The sequence below is a fragment of the Dioscorea cayenensis genome, chromosome 2, assembly GCF_009730915.1.
Source record: "Dioscorea cayenensis subsp. rotundata cultivar TDr96_F1 chromosome 2, TDr96_F1_v2_PseudoChromosome.rev07_lg8_w22 25.fasta, whole genome shotgun sequence".
Lineage (NCBI taxonomy): Eukaryota > Viridiplantae > Streptophyta > Magnoliopsida > Dioscoreales > Dioscoreaceae > Dioscorea > Dioscorea cayenensis.
The window spans coordinates 21,777,503-21,791,250 of NC_052472.1; the positions used below are offsets into that span (position 1 = coordinate 21,777,503).

At 34.0% G+C, this 13,748-nt stretch overlaps 1 protein-coding gene and 1 pseudogene across 1 annotated transcript; both read right to left on the reverse strand.

Moving 5' to 3' along the window:
* Window positions 1-1,212: 1,212 nt before the first annotated feature.
* On the reverse strand, window positions 1,213-3,036 carry LOC120270289. Its single transcript, XM_039277309.1, has 2 exons — window positions 2,874-3,036; window positions 1,213-2,615 (listed from the first exon to the last, which is right to left on the reverse strand). Exon 2 carries the CDS (start codon window positions 2,553-2,555, stop codon window positions 1,362-1,364), a length of 1,194 nt encoding a protein of 397 aa, XP_039133243.1. The 5' UTR covers window positions 2,556-2,615; window positions 2,874-3,036; the 3' UTR covers window positions 1,213-1,361.
* A 3,109-nt stretch (window positions 3,037-6,145) lies between these two features.
* Window positions 6,146-12,492, reverse strand: LOC120269423 (annotated as a pseudogene).
* Window positions 12,493-13,748: the final 1,256 nt, after the last annotated feature.

Here is a 13,748-nt window from a genome sequence, read left to right on the forward strand (position 1 = left end):
TTGCATGCTAGGTTTCGTTAGATTTATTATACATTACTTAGTTTATAGGTTTCTATTTGTCTCGGTGAAAATGTTAAATAATTTACAGTTAAAGTGCTTTATTGGCATTTGTAAAAGTTGAAACTTGAAAAATATTGGCTGGGGTCATTTGATTTGTCATACTGATTAAATTACAACATGAAAGAGGAGATGGGAAATGACGTCACATATACATTAGTTATAACTTAGGTAATCATATGTTATGTCTCTAATAATATTTAAACAAAACTAAGGGAAGTGGAAGGTTAATGAAATAAAGCCAACAAATACAATAATTATCAAAGTATACAGATATTAGATGGTGCATTAAAAAATGTAGTAATTCTTAGCATTTAAAGTGTCATTCAATTCTTCAAGCAGCAAGTGAAAAATTGCAGCATAAGTAAATACCACTACTTGCTTGGCCAAAGTTTTGACACACAACCTCTTTTGAATTTTTAAATAGAAGAAAAGGACAATAACAGGATAAGTTATGCAACCACTTGCAAATGAAAACCATATGAAAAAAATGATTTTTAAAAAGACAAAAAAAGAAAAAGAAAAAGGGTCAAGCTCAAAAATTCCAGCCTTAACTAGTGGGAAGCTCAGGCAAAAAAATCTCTATATTTATACCCCAAGATAAAAAGCAGGTTAATGGAACAAAAGCCTACAACTTAATCCAATGAAATAATACAGAAAGTAAGAACAGTTCTATCTCAACCAAACTTCACATGAAATTAAATTTTAGTACTACAAGTGACAACCAAAAACTAGAAACCTTACAAATGCTTAAGTAGTTATACAAGACTCCTTCAATGCATGGTAACTTTTCAAGAACCTTGTTGACAATGTCCAAATCTTACAATACAGTATAGCCTTTCACACATGTAATATCATATGAAAAATTTCTATATGAAAATACAAGATTTAAGTATTAATTCTTGATGGAGTATAAATACATTATCACAGTTTGGACAACATTCCTAGCTTTCATTGTCAGCTAACCTTTTACTAAGCCCCACAAATAAAGTATCAGATATTTCTATTAATTAAAGAAGCAAATTAATCATCTCAAACTCAAAAAATCATTAAGATATTTCCTTTCTACAATTATTAATGGACATGCAGACACACAACACATTAGAAAAAAATTACTCAAAATCCACCAAAACACACACACACACACACACAATGTGCCAAAATAAAGGAAATATAAGTCTTGATTACTAACATCTTCAGAAATACAAAATATATGGTTTAACAACCATATTGTTGAGTTTTACAAAATGTTGGAACTGGCAATCCAAGTTCCTCCTGTGTAGTCACTCTTTCCTTAGTCATTACTAAGCACCTCTCAGAACTACCTTCTTGTTGCCCACTGTGAATTCCATACTCAGCTGTTTAAAATTCCATATGATTGGCCCCAACAATATCAACCACTGTATGCCCAAAACCATCTGACAGCCATTCAGAGGCATAACTAACACATCATCTTGGAATTCCTGTCCCTGCATCTTCCATTTCAAATCTACACAAGTTTTTTCACACTGAATTTTGCTCCCATCTGCTACTACAACAGTCACAGGAGAAATGGAAGCTACAGTACACCCCAGACTATTCACTGTATTTGCATCAATCAAATTGCGTGTGCTTCCAGAGCTGATTAAAATATGCACCTTCTGCCCCTTGATGCTACCATTAACTCTCATGGTTCTGTAATTACATAATGAAGGCACTCCAGCTAATCCATTCAAAGGGATCATGGGTGTATTCTCCTGATTGTCTTCAGTGTAATTTTCATCTTCCTTATGCAACTTTTCAACAATTAATTCCTGCAACTTGGCCAATCTCACAGCCTCTACAAGATTACTAGGTGAGAACACTCTAACTGGATACCGTATTTCCTCCTTAAGTCCACTTAGGAATAAACTAACTGCATAATCTTCACACAAATCCAACCTATTTAAGATTTCATCAAACTTATCTAAGTAAGTTTCTAGTGTTCCCACCTGCTCGAGCTGCTTTAATTCAGCAATAGGGTCTAAATATAATGCTTCCCCAAACCTAATACTCAGTGCATGTATATATTCCTCCCATTGTAACACTCCCTGATTTCCCTTGTATCTCATATAATTCTGATGCCATACTAGTGCCCTACCTTCAAGATGTAATGAAGCCATTCTCACCTTAATATCATCTGAAGTTTCATCAAAATCAAAGTACTGTTTGCACTTACATAACCATTCATTTAATCCTTCACCATGAAACTTAGGAAATTCCAACATAGCAAATTTAGGTTGAATTGCACTAGTAAATCCACACTCTTTTCCAGATTCCAGGCATGAAATACAGCTACTAGAGGATTGAGAACTAATCAAACAAGCTAGTTTAACAAGCATAGTTCTCACCTCCTCCATATCCTTGGATTGTTGCTCCCGGAACTCTTGAATAGCTCGATCTAACTGATCAGCATGCTCCTTAAGCTGATTCTTCAAGCTCTCTTCCATTTTCCTCATCTCTTGACTTCTAGCCTCCATGGATTCAATGCTTCAGTTCACCTCAACACTCCCCCCAGAACCCTAGATGGATCAACTTCTCTGATACCAAAAAAGTTGCAATTTTCAATGAATTAAGCCAACAATTTCACCAGAAAAGTACTCCAATTGATGAACACACAGGTTTAAAAAGAGAAATCAAAAGAGACGATAAAAAAGATGATTTGAAAACCCAGAAAACCCTAATCAAGAAGACCACGAACAACACGAATGCAAAAAATCAATCACCATATTCTACGCATTTATATACGAACAATGAAAAAATTTAACAAGAAATTCTTGAATCCATGAAAACAACACCTGATCGCCGTGTGACCTTGAAGAGCAGAGTTGCGGTGAGATCAACGACGTGACGTGAATGAAGTCCGGGTTTGCAAAGGGATCAAGCAAGTGATCGCCATGAAGCTAGGGTTAGGGTTTGGAAAGGAGACGATGGGGTTCCTTGGAGAAGAAGCATCTGAGAAGAAACGAGGCTGAAGAAATGAATCACAACGTTGGAGATGTAGATATATAGAACTATGGGAGCACGTGCATACCACGTGTTTATCAACTCTTTTTGAATTTTTTTGAATTTTTGTTTTTTTGAAATGTTATTACCAACTGAGGATTTACATTTGTTGGAATATTACACCATAAAGAAATTGAAGTAAATGTCTTCTTTTAAAAGATAATTGAATGGTCATAATATATATTTCAATATATATATATATATAATGAGAGATTAAGTCTTGTGGGGCGTTCCCACATATCAACCGTTATATTAGATAACAACGGATTGTTAAGTTGCTTTAAAGTTTATTTCAGCGGTTTAAATGTAGATACTAGTAGAAACATAGTTAAATATTTGAGATTTATTAGGTTAATATTACAATCACAATTAATAATTTAGATCAAAATACTATATATTATATTTTTTGTTGGGCTGCTATCTATAAATATAATAATACTATGTATCAAAATAGTACGCACCATTAGATTTCAATCCAATAATAAACAATGAGCATTTCTACATTTGAATATATGCATACATTCTTGGCAAACTTACTTTTATGTTGATCAATATAAATATGTTGACTATGGGTAATTGATCCGGCTGTGGGCCCCAGCATTTTCATCTCTTTTGTTTGTAAAAAGCATCAAAGCAGGGATTCCTGGAAATTTTGTTTCTCAAAACCCCTGCAAACTGTAATGAAACTTTTTGTTTTAAGCTTTTTGTTGCCATCTTATTATATTGTTGAGCCAAGCTATACTCACCCTTTCATCTACTCACACTCTCTAGCATTGTTATCTGAATATTTGATGATGTTGTTCTTACTGTAAATGCTTTGTTGTGCTAAAGATTGGTGCATGGTGTGCATGTTTTTAAGTCCTAGCATATATATGATGATCTAAGCTACATTTTGTTGAAGTATGTACACAAGTTGACTTGTATATTGGAAGCTAAGTCTAGCTTCTCTTGTCTATGACTCTATATGAGTGCATGGATTTGCACTTCTACAGGGTGAAGTCTTATCATGTTGATAAATAAGTAAATAACCCAAACCTATGAACTAGCTATCAATGTTATTTTGCAGCTTCTGTCCTTTTATCTCCTTTGTTCACATGGGTATGGTTTATTAGCTGGCTAGCATATATTGGTCACAGTATAAGTATGTATCTTTTGAGTTAATGAATCAGAGACTTTTGTTGTTGGCTCTCTCCAGCTCTAACATTCAAGTTATTATAAGTTTATCTCCAACACATCTTTTCTCTTTCTTTTCTTTCTCCTTCCTTTAAACTGGCTACAAACCAATGTGTGTGTATATATATTTAGGGTGCGTTTGGATGACGGACTAAAAATGAGGATAAGAATGGAAGTAATGAAGAGAAGAATGAGAATGTGGGTAATGGGGAAAAAATAAGAATGAAAACTGTTTTTGGGCAAAGAGGATTATGCATTAGGAATGTAAATAATAAGTGGAGAATATATGAGACAATTATCTTTATACCCTTCTTAAAAAATAATTATATATATGTTATTGATAACTAAGAATTAATTAAATTAAATAAATTATTTTATTAATACAAAATAATTATTTTTATTAATTTAATTAATTAAGTTAATCAATTATTTTTATTAATTTAATTAATTAATTAATTATTTAATTAATCAAATTAACACAATTAATTATTTTTATTAACTTAACTTAATTGAGTTAATTAATTAGTTAGTAAAATAATTAATTATGTTAACTAATCATTCAGTTAATAAAATACTGATTAAACTTAATTAATATAATCATCAATGAGTTAACTTAATTAATTAAGTTAACTACATTAATTAATTATTTTTATTAATTAATTTAATCAATTATTTTATTAACTAAATTAATTACGTTAATTAATTATTTAATTAGTTAAGTTAACCAATTAATTATTTAATTAACTTAATTTATTTATTAATTAAGTTAATTCAATTTCTATTAATTAAGCTTAATTTGGGTAAAGATGTAAATTCAACTATTGTAATGAGTATTTCCAACGCGTGTAATGATTGTATTCTTCGTATGGGCGAATGTAATTCCATCAACCCTCAAATGATTCACATATATAAAATAACATCCAAAGAAAGGAAAGAGAATATGTAATCAATGATTCACTTTCCAAGAATAATGATTGCATGCATCCAAACGCACCCTTACTCATATGATTAATCTGCAGCTTTTGAACATAGTCATATGTATATATATATATATATATATATATATATATACACGTTGATTTTGCATTCTTTGGAATACGGTTGTACATGCATGCATATAAGTTAAGCTGCAGCCTCTTTAATATAGTTAAATATATATATACTGCATGTTGATTGCACAGATATATGTATATTGTTATATACTTATATATAGAGAGGTTGGTCACCAGCCACTTGTTGCCAAGATATTTGAGTAGATCTCAACTTCAATTGCCTCAAAGATCTTATTTTTGTTCTTCTGATATTTCAGTGTCAGGTCACCCACGTACAAAGTAAATAAATAAATTTTAATATTTATAAAAATTTGAAAACATATTATTTTGGAAATTATGTATATTTTTGAACCATTCTTCTGAAATTTCTGGTTTAGTATAATTCGAAAATAATTATGCTTTGGAGACCTATGCTTATTTTTTAATGATGATTTACTATACTTCTGATTTACAATTTTCAAATGGATTTTTAAATTATTGTTATTAATCACCAATATCACTATTTTGATATAATACGTTGAATGAGTAAATGTGTTTACAGCCAAACAAGTTTCTTAAGGTAGACATTATTATTATTATTATTATTATTATTATTATTATTATTATTACCTATTTTCAATTAATATATATCTCTGCTTCAATTCTTTTATTTTTTTTAAATAGGAATTGTGGACAAGTAACAAGCAGGATTCAAACCCTAGATCTTTGAGCGTAGCGGAGAATAAAATTCCAATTACTTTGTTAGTAAAGTGGTAAATACTATTATTTTTGTTTTAATATTTTAATCTAAAATATTTATTCCTAGACAGAGAACACAATATAGTTTCATCATGGAATCCTTCACAGAATAAGCAAAAGAATGACATTATATTCAAGATTAATAGCTGTTAATAAAAAAAACTCGCTACAAAACAGTAAAGGAACAATATACATTTTCAATCTTACCACTTAAAATGGACTGAAATTTCTGAAGAATTAACCGAAATAAGACAGCTCTTTGATAATGGAACAATCAAGTCTCTCTATGCTGAGTGAAATGCTGAGTGAAATTTCTGAAAAAAAAAAAAAAAATCATATTATCAGAATGTTCTGGCATGAAAGAAGAATAACTCGTGAGAGACAACCTAAATTGTTCACATGATGCTCCTATTGACATTAATATGAAATAGTTCTTGTTAAGAGAGAAACAATTCTTTTTACACAGACTAACATTGCTGATTATCCATCAGTTTCCATAAACGATTAGCAGGATCTCAGTCCCCATCAATCAGTTAGAGAGGTTTGAACTATTGATTTAAGTAATTGGAAGTAACCAATTAGGTTTACGACGAAACCTAGAAATCGATCACTGATCCAATTTGAGTACCTCCTGGGAGTATGGCATGGGTTACTTCAGCGCCGTAGCACCTGATACTCGGACATTGGCTCGCGTCTTTGACTTCTATGGTCAAAGAATTTGTTACTATTATCTATTAGTCTTTCTAGTCAAATAGATATGAATCTTTCGCTTACATGGAGATGATATTTCATCCACAAAATGCATACCAGGTTATTTAAATTGATATTTGTTTTGCTGATGTGGTAAATTTTTTACATGTCCGCAAAGTTTTCTTTTCTACATGTCAACAAAGACATTCGCCTATCTATGCAAGCATAGAATCAGGTCAACTATTTAAAGGGTAAATGACTAAACTGAGAAAAAAGTGAATATATGCAAGAAATCTAAAAGCAGGCGGAGTTAGCTATGAATGACATGAGATAGAGTGAACCTTGAGAGAAAACAACATTTCGCAGATTTTTCTTTCTTATTTTAACACCAAACTGTAGTCAGAGGCCTAAGACAATGCAAAGCAATTATAACCTAACAATACTTAACAACATAATTACCATCAAAGTGAGGCATATTCTGCTGCAACTTTCTTGCTTAGAGTCATGTACAACCCCTGCCATAGAGAAACTGTTTACCATAGGTAGAGATGCAGTACAAGATATATGATTCATCAGCAAACTTGTAGTTAATAATAGAGATCGACACATGGTGTAGAATTGAAAACGATTACTACATATCCAGATAACTCAATTTAAAAACTCAAGATTTCTTACTTGAAGTGTAATTTCCTCAAAAAAATAATCATAATTAGGTTTAGCATCTCAAGTCTTTAAGTGTAATTCCTTCAACAAATAATCATAGTTTGGTTTGAGCATCTCAAGTTTTTTAATTTGTAACATTTGTGTTGATTGTAAGAGGCAAGCATTACCACTAAATAATCTCGAGGGATACACGATATACAAATTTTCTTATTCATGGGAAGTGGAATAGTCTGGTATTCATCTTTCAATCACACAAATTGAATGGGACAATAGTTCCTCAATAACATTTGGATATGCACTAGGAAGCATAAAGTCAGTAAAATAAGGAACTTACATTCGTAGCATAGTCAACAAAAGGTTTCATGTATTTGCTTCTAGGTACCTAACTGAATAAAAAATGCATCAAATGATTTTCACACAGAAATTATAGGAACTTACATTCGTAGTGTGGATGGTTGCACCAGTTGTCATGCCAATCTTTTGATCAGCAACCAGATCGAAGTTCATATGTTGCAAAAAAATTGCTAATGCAATGATAGCCTCCAGCATAGCAAACTGGTCACCGATACATTTCCGTGGTCCGCCACTGAATGGAATAAATCTGTGGCAACAATAATGATTTAACATAATTTCAGTACCAATCCGAAAGAAGATGCTTCTCATTAGTTAATTTGTTCTTTCTTTATTTAATAAAAAGAAAAAAAATAATTTGTCAAAAGCTATTGGTACAAGAAACTCTGACAGTAATAGAATTATAACAAAAACAACCAACAGAACACACCAGCTATTCTGGAAAGCAGCTTCTCAATTTAAATTAAATGTTAGAGATCTGTTAAAAACAACTCAGATAAGTAAACACAGAGAGACAGGCATCAAAATACAAACCTAAAATCAGTATTTGTCTCATTTGGTATAGGTCCCTCCAGGTCAAACCTTTCAGGCACAAATTCTTCTGCTCTGTCCCAGACCTTCAAAAAAATGCAAGTGAAGTTGTAATGGACATAAAAGGTGAAGATAAAAATAGACAAAACATGCAAAACATAGAAAACACGCACGTGTAAGACTATTAATACAGTAACACAACCCTTGCTCAAGCATCTAGACCCCTACCAACAAAGTTCTGAGTTTATCATGCAGATTCTTAAAACTGTAGTTCTTTCACTCTTTTCAAAGAAAATATCAAATGATTTGCCTACCATTTTTATTTTGAGTCACAACAAATCATTGAAACTGGCTTTAGGCAAAATTCTCATGGCTAGATACTAAGGAAACATGGTTAAAAATAAGTATTAGGCTTTTTAGATCTCATTCCACCTAAAAACTGCATGAACTTTGACATCTAATTAAGTTTATATTCCACCTGTGTAACAGATAGTGGTTCTGCTTCAATGGTGTATAATAAGACTTGAACAGAATGATAATGAAGGGGACCTGAGGAAATTTTTAGTTTCCCAGATGATTACCTGAGGAGAATGATGTATATTGTACACTGATATCATTATATCTTGACCGGCATTGACCTTGTAATTTCCAGGAAGCACATCAGCAGTTTGAGCCCGCCTTATCAAGACCTAGACAATAAACAGAACTTAAACATTGAGATCACATAGTATGTGAAGGACAAAGGATGCAACATACAGGAGGATGTGGGTAAAGACGCATTGATTCATATATGCAACGAGTCAAGTACTTCAGCTCTTTGACATCATCGTATCTAGGAAGTCTTCCTTGTAGAACACTGCCGACCTCTTCTTGTGCTCTAGACAAGGCAGATGGGTCCTGCAGTGATACAAAGTTCAACAGCCAACATATGTTAAAATGTAGGCAATCAAAATTAAAGTTTAGGAACCAATAGAATATGTGTTGAAATGATGTAGGCAATAAAAATTTGAAGTTTAACACCCGACAGAAAACATGGAAGCAATTATATTGCATCATCTAAAATTTGATGTCTGTTGGGCACTATATATTAGGATAATCATGGGCTAATTAGTAGTCAGTCTCACATATTACGTCTGTATTTTTCCTACAAAGCCAAGGGTCTCCAAATATAATATCTGTGATATAATACCAAGAAGATACCCCTACTGGGGAGACCTTTGTTACAAAGAGTGGGTCTCCTATAAATATCATTCTAAGTAGGCTTTCACAACGCAAAGACAAAATTGACACTAAAAAAAGGAGTCCTTTTTGTTCATATGGATCTGATTTGGGAACATGTGCATCACCAACCTGTGTGATGATATTTGGCCCATAATTCTTATGATGTAAAGCAAGAAGTAATTGCAAAAATTCCAATAACAACTTATATGTAGCAGTACTTTGTAAGGATAAAGTTCGCAGTCTCATCATCCAACTTCTACAGCCAGGGGTTTGGTTTTGCATGTGAAACCCAAAGGATGACCAATTAGGTAAATATATCTGTGGAAGAGAGAAAAAATTGGAATGATACCTTACTAAGAAGATAAAGAGTCCATGTCAATACAGAACCTGTTGTTTCATGTCCAGCAACTAGCATTGATAGAAGGTCGTCTCGCAATTGTACACTGCTAACCTGAAACACATTACACAAATCATTACACAAATCATATCAGCCTTATCTCACAGAAAAGAGAAAGGTCTACACCAATACAAGAAGTAGATTCATTGAAAATTAGGCGCCGACTAAAGAATTGCTGATGTAAAGACAAATAAATCAGAAGACATTTCATATACCATGAATATTTAAAAAAAAAAGGTTATTAATTATGGGTATCTTCATGTATTCCAAAGCTTAAAGTTACTGAACTGTAATATTGGAGGGGCAAGGAAATTCTGTTGTCTCCAAAAAAGAATCGGTGATAGTAAGAGCCCTAAAGAAACGTAAATGGAAATGATTACAGGATATCAGTAAAAAGGAGATAAAAGGGGATGGTGATGGATAGGGATGAGGGAAGAAGAATACCTATGGCAGGCCGGAAATAGTTCAGAAAGGGAAAAGGAACCATATTGCCGGTCCCATGTTTGTTAGGGTTAAGATCTTTCGCAGTTATTTTTGTTTGTTCTTTGCACCCAGTATGGGCATACTCACTCAAAGTATCCCCCTAATACCATGAAAAGTTAGCAGCATCATAAAAACCTATCGAGGATTCTAATATATTAATTTTCAAGTATTGGCCCATCTTTTCTCTCGAGGGTCACAACATAAGCATAAAATAAAAACTAAAAAGTACATAAACATTAAACAAAATTTTCAATTACATAGTTCTGTTGCAGCTCCACTGAGTAATAATTAGTGGATAGATCAAAGTTTACCAGTGAGACTATCAAAACATTTCATGATCTTTAAAATTTGAGCTGATAAAAAAAAAGGTATAAAAAATGAGTTCTGGAGGTGCCCAGTGGAATAAGCAAATAATATGCACAGAAAGAGTGAGTTTCATAGTAGAATAAATGGCAAATAGTATAATGGAAAACCTCCTCACGACTGGCTAGCAAGAAGCGCAGAGAATGCTTGGATCTGCTTCATTGACATAATCCTCTCTGTCAACTCGTTCCCCTTCAGCCTCTACCATTTCTTTGCATTTTGCAATTAGTTCTTCAACAGTCTTCCTGATAATGGTCACTGCTCTTTCTGCTTTTATCTGCCTAGGAACTATCTTGCACAAAAACCCAATCTGATAAAAGAATTATAACATTAATCAGCAACAAATGACGCAAGCAACAATATTCTCAAAGATACAAACAGGGCAACTAATTAGCTCATCTATACGAAATCACAAAAACTCATCAAATACAAAAGCAGTGATGTCAAGTATTTAAAAGTATTTTTCAATGATTTAACAATCACATAAACATGCTGTTTCAAGAATGTTTCTCAGCTTTCAAAGTTAAGCCATTACTCACAACAAAGGCTGAAAAAGTATACAAGAGATTTACACAATCACATTAACAATTATAGGCTTATTAACGCAAAAAGCTACAAATTTTTTATTCCTAATCTTGAAGGATAATCCCCCATACATGTCAAAGTGAATGAGGGGCATTGTGTATGTCAAAAAATTTGTGTCTAACTAACAATCAATTAGCAGAACAAAGGTCATACTAACCAAGTTCTATTTCAGGAAGTCTCATATGATGCAGTGAGAGAAAAGGGTTTCAACTATTGTAGGTTCTACAAGAGATCAAACAGCTCGTAACTACCTTACCTTCCAGTAGGGGAGAATATCAGTGGAGCGAGCCTCTGTCTCCTTCAATGCAGTGTAAACTGCATCAATGACAGGACTATCAGAAGAAAGGGAGTCAAAATTGAAATTAAACAAGGAAAGGCCAATAACATCCAATGTCAATTGAGAAAACTTCTCCTCCATGTTCACCATATCGCCTCTTAAAAGCAAACGGCTCAAGCTTCTCAACCAGCCTTTGAGCACACCTACAGAACACCTTGTCGACCATCACTGATAAAAAAACTTCTTATGAAGAGAAGGAGATACAGCTTTTGCGTCTCACCTGCGTACAAAAGAAATTCAGACAAATTAGATCATGATGAAGAGGAGAAGAGAAGAGAAGAGTGAGTGAGGCACCATCCAATGCGAGCCCTCAGCGATGGCGAATCCATTGCCGAACAAGAACTGGGAGACCTCAGAGACGAGGCCTTTGGCGTAGTTAGGGTAGTTCCTGAGGACGTGCTTGGCAATGGCGGGATCGCTGACGATGACGAAGTTACGGGGGGCCGGCGGCGAGGGCGGTAAACGGGACCATTCTCGACCATCCATTTTGTAAAGGGGAGGAAGAGGGCGCCGCCGAGGAGGTCAGAGACGTCGTCGAGGCGGGCGTCGGCGATGGGGATTCCAGAGTCGTCGGATAAGGAAAGGGAGCGGGAGATGGCGGTGAGCCAGTCGGGGCTGACCCAGGAGCCATTGGAGGAGGTGGGAGGAGGCTTGCGGCCATTGCTGGAGCCGAGAGAAGCACGGGGGAGGAGAATGGAGGTGCTGGGAGAGAGGGAATAGGGATAGGGTTTGGGAGAGGATGAAGAGGAGAAAGGAGGAAGGAGAGAAGAGAGGAGCGAGGCCCGCATTGTTGTTGGTAGTGGAGGTGAGAATGGTGCTGATGGGGCGGGATGAGATGGTTGAATGGCCTCAGATGGTTGCCTACGTGGCGTTGTTATATTATTATTATTTTTTATTAATATTATTATAATAATAATATTTGACTTTTGATTTATTTTATTAATATTGTGGGTCTTTTTCTTTTCCATCCTGGACTTTGATTAGGATTGACAGGATAAAAACATGGATCACAAATCAAATTTTAATATTTTTGTAGACTCAGGATTACGGGTTCATGACTTTCGGGCTAGTGCGAGCCCCTAACGTTAGTCTACTGCAGGCGTTGTCAGCGAACTCCGATTAAGAAAATAAGTGTGAAGAAATAAACAAACTCCGACAAAATAAATTTTTATTCATGAATTCATAGTCTTCGTTAAAAAAGTACAAAGAAATTTGGAATTTAATCATCTTGACACAACAATAATCTGTAGCCTTTTTATCTCCTTCCGACTATTTTTGCTGTGAAATCGGCTGACTTTTTATTGACTTTTGGTCTTCGTCAACGACTTAAATATGCATCTTGAACACTGACTTTAGCGGGTGAAGTTGTGTCTTGGATATTTGAGTTGATCTTGGACTCGATTTGGAACTTGATTTGAATTTTTCACAAAGTTCGGCTACCGAGCTTATGAAACCTTTTGCAACATGTGAACTCTCCAACCCTTTATCCTGGAGGTTGTTGAGCTCATTTATTGACTTTGTTCGAAACTTGAATCTTTGATTTTTGAACTTGCATCTTAGATTTTGATTTCGAACTTGATTTGATTTTTCATAAAAGCTTGCTTTCACTGCCAGAAAGCATTTTCGCAACTCATGAACTCCCCAACACTTTATCCACGAGTTGTTGAGCTCATTTTATTGATTCATTTGAAATTTGTATCTTGAACTTTGAACTTGCATCTTGGATTTGATTTGAAACTTGATTTGATATAAGCTCTGCCTTCGAGCATGGAGGCTATGAACTCATGAACTCTTCAACACTTTAATTTTAAGGTTATCGAGCTCATTTATTGATTTGTTTGAAACTTGGAACTGGATATCGAATTTGCAACTTTGATTTGATTTGGAATTTGATTCGACTTTTCATAAGTTTCGCTTTTGGGCTCTGTGGAAACTTTTTGTAACTTAGAACTCTTCAATTGCATGTAGTCTCGAGTGTCGTCAGGCTCATTTTCGTTGATTTATTCGAAACTCAAAACTCTGGACATTTGAACTTTTCGCATCTCTGGATTTGATTTGAAACTTGATTTGATTTCTTTATAAG